The sequence below is a fragment of the Lipotes vexillifer genome, unplaced genomic scaffold (genome assembly GCF_000442215.2).
Source record: "Lipotes vexillifer unplaced genomic scaffold, Lipotes_vexillifer_v1.1 scaffold980, whole genome shotgun sequence".
Lineage (NCBI taxonomy): Eukaryota > Metazoa > Chordata > Mammalia > Artiodactyla > Lipotidae > Lipotes > Lipotes vexillifer.
The window spans coordinates 188316-194024 of NW_006776752.1; the positions used below are offsets into that span (position 1 = coordinate 188316).

General features: G+C 48.1%; 1 protein-coding gene across 1 annotated transcript in view; it reads left to right on the plus strand.

Moving 5' to 3' along the window:
* Positions 1–4856, plus strand: part of COMMD9 (COMM domain containing 9) — a 14582-nt gene extending 9726 nt beyond the window's left edge. The window contains exons 3-6 of the mRNA XM_007450624.1: positions 1144–1283; positions 2647–2681; positions 3552–3655; positions 4701–4856. Of these exons, the coding sequence (XP_007450686.1) occupies positions 1144–1283; positions 2647–2681; positions 3552–3655; positions 4701–4841 (420 nt within the window). The 3' untranslated portion in view covers positions 4842–4856. The remainder of the gene's footprint in view (positions 1–1143; positions 1284–2646; positions 2682–3551; positions 3656–4700) is intronic.
* Positions 4857–5709: the final 853 nt, after the last annotated feature.

Genomic DNA, 5709 nt, shown 5'->3' on the forward strand with positions numbered 1-5709 from the left:
AAAGAAGAGAAAGGGAAATTTCTCCCAGAAGCCTCAGGAGCAGCAGATTAAATCTGCACAATCAACTTGATGTACCGACTTGGCTGCTGGTAGTTACTTGGGAGGTGATTCCGGAAAGCACAAAGGAGGGAGTGAGGAAAATCAGACCAGGAAGAGAGACAAGCCAGGAGAAGGATATGTTAGGGAGCGGTCAGTGCTGCAGGGTCTGCAGCTGGGATCCTGTAAGAAACCACGTGGGTAAATGCCCCAGCACTGTCACCCTGGAAGGCAGGGAGGGTGGGGCGTTTATCCACTCACTCCCACCCTTCACCACTGTCCCCTCGCCTCTGGGTTGTGCTCTTCTGAGCTGAGCAACCTTCCGAGGCATCTGGGAAAGTCCTAAAGCGGAGAAAGTTACCTCCAGAGAGTCCTGTTCTGTTCCGCTGAGCAGCAGATTCACTTGGAAGGACACAGGGTAGAATCCAGCGTCCTAGTGGGGCAGCGCCAGGCATTCCTTCCACAGGGAGGTCCGCGCAGCCAGCCTGGAACTGTTTGTTTGCCTGCCTCGCCCCACCAGGTGACAGCCTAGGGGCAAGGACATGACAGTCCAGCCAGCCTGGATGAGAAGCCCCAACTCCCCAGGAGCCAGGACCTCTGGCAGCAATTCAGTAAGCATGGCTTTGGGTGCTGGAACAGACTGCACAGCCACACTCAGGGAAGCCCAAGCCGTGGGACCTGGTGTTTCTGCAGCCCTCGCGTTCCAGAGGCAGGGGACTGGTGCAGCATTGTCTAGTAACACTGCTGACTTTCCGCTTCTCTCACATTAAGAGGGGAACAGTCTAGAAAGTTAGCTTAAGGTCAGAGTCCATGCACAAGGAAGGGGATTTATTAACCCTTTGCCCACAAGCAGAGACTTTCTGGCAGGTTAACAGCATCCTCGGTCAGGCAGCTCCATGTCTTCTAAGTAACAGGTGAGCTTGGAGGTGGGCCGAGGCACGTGAGCATCAGCGTCTGCACCAGGGGCCTCCGGACTCCTGGGATTCAGCTTGAATGATGGTGGCGGTTTGTGGCAGGCCCTCTTCCCAGTAGGGGAGATAGAGCCCTGTCCCCTGTCCCCCTGCCCCTCACCACCCAGGGCTCCTGCCCTGGGCTCCTATCCTGCAGCTGCTCCAGGCTCTTCACCGCCTCACCAGGCTAGTGGTGTTCCGTGACCTGTCCTCCGCCGAGGCTATTCTGGCCCTCTTTCCTGAAAATTTCCACCAAAACCTCAAAAACCTGCTGACAAAAATCATCCTAGAACACATGTAAGTGCTTATTTCTTGGGAGTTTCTTGTAATGCTTGTATTTTTTATTCCTGTTCTGGAAAAAATATGCTTATTTTTGAAAAGCAAGCACAGGTAAGCAAAAAGAAGGAAAGCATAATCCCATCACCCAGAGGGTTAGTAGTGTTAATTCCTTAACCTTTTAAGACTTTTAAGACTGGTTTATTTTTCCCATTTACACATAGAGGGTTGGTTTTGCTTTTGTTTTTAACACAATGGGATCATGCAGTTTTATAACTTGCTTGTTTTCATTTAATAGAATTAACATTAATGATATTTCAGGTCGATAAATATTTACCTTCAATATCATTCTTAATGGGTAAATATATTCCATTACATGAAGAAATTATGTGTAATTTAGTTAATAAATTCCTTAGGGCTGGACATTTAGGCTATTGGCAGTTTTCACTGCAGTGAACAGTTTATTGTGGAACCTTTGCCCACATTGTGCTTCATTATTTCCTTACTGGTAAATGGTGGTATTGAGGCTTTGGCTTTTTATTATCAAGTCTGCCATCGGAAAGATTGCACCAACTACTCCTCCACCAGGAGGACGTTGATGTGCCACTCTCCCAACACCATCACCAGCACTGAGGGCGTTTTGTTTTGTTTTTTTTACGTTTTATTCCCAGTTTCACAAATGGCAAATGGTACCTCATTTCAGTTTATATATCTTTGGTACTAGTGATGTCAAATATGTTTTTCATGTTATTGGTCATTTTTGTTCTTTTGTGAATTTTTTGTACATTTTCTAGCTGGGCAAATCCTTTTAGATACATACAATTTAAGCAGAACTGATTAACTACTGGTTAGCAGGCTTGAAGAGACCTCTCTGATAATAATAACTGATAATGCTTACTTCCCAAGGGTTTTGTTGTTTATTTAGAAACTTTCTCTTGCATGATCACAGTTTACTCTGACTCTGCTTGGCATCTCACTGTGGCGTGATTTGTGTAGCATCAGACACATCTATTTAGATGTGTTTTGCGTAAGATGCCATACTTTGCATAGTAGATGCTCAGTAAAAAGAGGATAAGTTGACCTTTTCTGTTTTGTCTCTGAGAACAATAGCACAGTTGCAGTGCATTTAGCCTTTTCTTGCTTTTCCTAAGCCATGAAAACTAACAGCACCTATGGCCTTAACATCACTCAGTTTTGTAAAACAAGCAAACAAAAAACTGCTCCTTGGAGGGGGGCATTTCTGTGGTCCTTTCCTGTCAGGAGGTGATTATAGGTTTTAAGATCACAGAAGGAGCAGAGGCCCAGGCCCATGGGCCTCATTATCAGAAGACTCAATTCGCATCCCTTTTCCATTATATTTTTCTTAACTTTCCCTCTTAAACAGATCTACTTGGAGAGCTGAAGCCCAAACAAATCAGAGTGAGTACCAAGAAACCTGACTCTTCCTCCTTCCCCCTCCTCCCCAGCCCCAGCCCTAAATCTACCAGAGTTTTTAACTAAAGTCAAAGTGAATTAACCTAATCCCAAACCGAATAGTGTTTGTTATGTATTTCTTTTTAATTCCACTTTTTAATTTTTTTTCTGGTTATAAACCTAGTATAATAGGGGCATGTTGTTAAAAAACAAACAAATATCCTAAGCAGAAAGTGAAGTACTTAAAATAACTATATTTCCATTGGAAAACAAATTAACCATAATTGAAATTAGTGTGAAAGATTGAATAAAAGTGGGTGTTTGATAAACAGTCACGAAACTCACTCTGAGCTGGTCACAGTGCCACAGACTCTACCTGCATTAACTCATTTAGTCCTCCCAACAACCCTGTGAGCTAGGCTGAGATCATCCCCATTTTACAGGTGAGCAAACGGAGGCTCAGAGGTTAGACAGGTGGTAGAACACACATTCAAGCCAAGTCAGTGTGTCTCTCAAACAAAAGCTGTCTCCGCTGTTCTCAAAGCTACACATTGCCTAAGACTCCGGCCACAACCTCCTCCTCTCCACCTGCGTCATTCCTCATTCTGTCCGGACATCTGGAGGGTTGGGTGTTCAGGCAGAAGCCTGGAGGTACTGACCGCCACGAATCCGCACTAAGTGCAGGGACCACGATCAGTGGTGAGGAAGGCCCAGGGCTTGCTGTGGGGTCTTGGGCCCTGTCTGTCTGTCTCCCTCAGAGGCTTGCTGTGTGGATCACATGCATTACCCACGTGCAGCCCTTGGAGCCGCCTGTCGTCGAGGAAAGGCTTAGTAATGCAGGTGGCGTGAGCACTGAGCCGAGCTGTCCCCACACAGTCTCTCTGCCGCGCCTGGTCGACCTGGACTGGAGGGTGGACATCAAAACCTCCTCAGACAGCATCAGCCGCATGGCCGTCCCTACCTGCCTGCTCCAGATGAAGGTACATCCACTGTCATGCTCACTAGAAGGAAAGGAGGGGCAGCAGGGACTCGGCGCCCCTGCGGGCCAGCAAAAATGCCAAACTCCAAGTTTTAGGATCTCCAACCCCATAAATAAAAAAAATTTAGCACCCCCAAAATGCAGTGTTTATTTAGAAAGTATATGTGTATTAACATAGTACGGTCATAATAAAACATATACCGAAACTAGAAATTTTAAAACAAGACAAACACAAAATATAAATTTACAAAATAATTTGCTGATACCTAAAGGTTGTCTTAGACACTTACAGGAAGGTTTGGCTTTAACAATAGAAGCACGCACTCAGATTTCCAATTGCCTTCTTGAGAATTTTGGTATACTTTTCCAGATTTTTGTCCAATCTTAGGCGGCTGTTGCTATTTGTACTGTGCTGAACAAGGGCTCCTATTAGCAGTTGGGGAAGTATCCGTTCTTCATCTTATTGTTCACATTCTTCATTTGTGTTATCGTCACTCACAGTTATTTTCAGGAGTCTTTTTAAGCCACATACCCATTTTTAGGGTTTGTTTAGTTAAAACTAGGTAGCATAATGCTGTATTTACTTAACCACCAGACACCCAGAAACTCAACAGCTGTAAGAAAATGAAAGAGCAAGGGTGCCTCTAACAACTAAGTTTTTAACTATTACTAAGGCTTACTTCAAAAACAAAAAAAAGATACAAATACATATGACTAGAGGTTGTAATATTTTTCCTGCATCCCGGAGGATTCTTACATACCCCTAGAGCCCACGGCTAAAGTACCAGCATGAACCCAGGATGTTTCCTCACTCGAGTGCCCAGAGAGAGTTGGGGGCGGGAGGGTGAGTGAGCCTGGCTTCTCCGACCCCTGCCCGGAACCCCTGAGACAGCTCCCTCCCTGTCCCCATTTGCTGAGTGACTCCAGGGCTGCGACTCTCTGTGACTCTGAGCAAAGAGCCTCTCTTCCGAGCTTTGCCAGAACGGGGTAGGGCCTGCAGGTCGAAGAGAGGCAGCTCTGACTTTGGGGCAGTGTTCTCTTTTCAGATCCAGGAAGATCCCAGCCTGTGTGGGGAGCAGCCCTCCGTGTCAGCTGTCACCGTGGAGCTGAGTAAGGAGACCCTGGACACGATGTTAGACGGGCTGGGCCGCATCCGGGACCAGCTCTCCACTGTGGCCAGCAAGTGACGCGGCCAGCCGGCCCCCAGCACACACCGTCCTCGCAGCAGGCAGCGGTGGGGACATGGGCGCTGCCCTCCAGAAGGCGGGGTTGGACCAGGCGGAAGCAGCCAGGCCCCCACGCTGCTTTTTCCTCTTTCCGAAGTTGGAGCAGAAGCTGCTGATCTCGCGAGGCTCCTGTGTGGGACTTAATGACCCCTGTGGCAGCGGGAGGGAGCGTTTGCTTGGTCAGCCGCCTCCGCCTGGCTGATTGGAAAATTCAGGCCCAAATTGTGGCGCTCGTCTTAATAAGTTCCTTTCGCTCTGATGAGCTCATTTCCAGCTCTGGAATGCACGCAGGGAGTCAGGTGGGTGATGCCAGCAGTTCTGCTTCTCTGTCAGAGAAGCCAGGCGGATCCCACAGGGCAGGGCCCCCTCTGCGTGCCTGCCTGCCCTGAGTCCAGAGCCTGCCAGAGCTCCCTCAGCCCTGCTGGACCACCTGGCAGCGTAGGAAGTCTGAAATGGGAACTCATTTCCTTCTCATTGGAGCCAGAGGCCCCTTCCTTGATGTAATGCAGCCACTCAGGGTGAAGAGTGGTTGGAAATAAATAACAGTTCTAAAAACTTCATGATTCCGGTCACGCTTCTGTAGCTTCTGTCCTTAGCCCGAGTCGTTTCCTTAGGCCCGTGCTGCCTCTCGTTTGTAAAGACGACCCCAGTTTCCTCGTTCCTGGCTCAGCTCATCACCACGGGATGACCTGAAACCGGGCCTGTGAACCGGCCCACCTTCCATGTATCCGTCCGTCACGTAGAGCAAAAGAAAGCGCGGCTGATATCAGTAGGTGCTTGTCGCGAGAGCTGTGATGAAAGCGCTCTTCGAGGAGTTTAGCCAGACGGA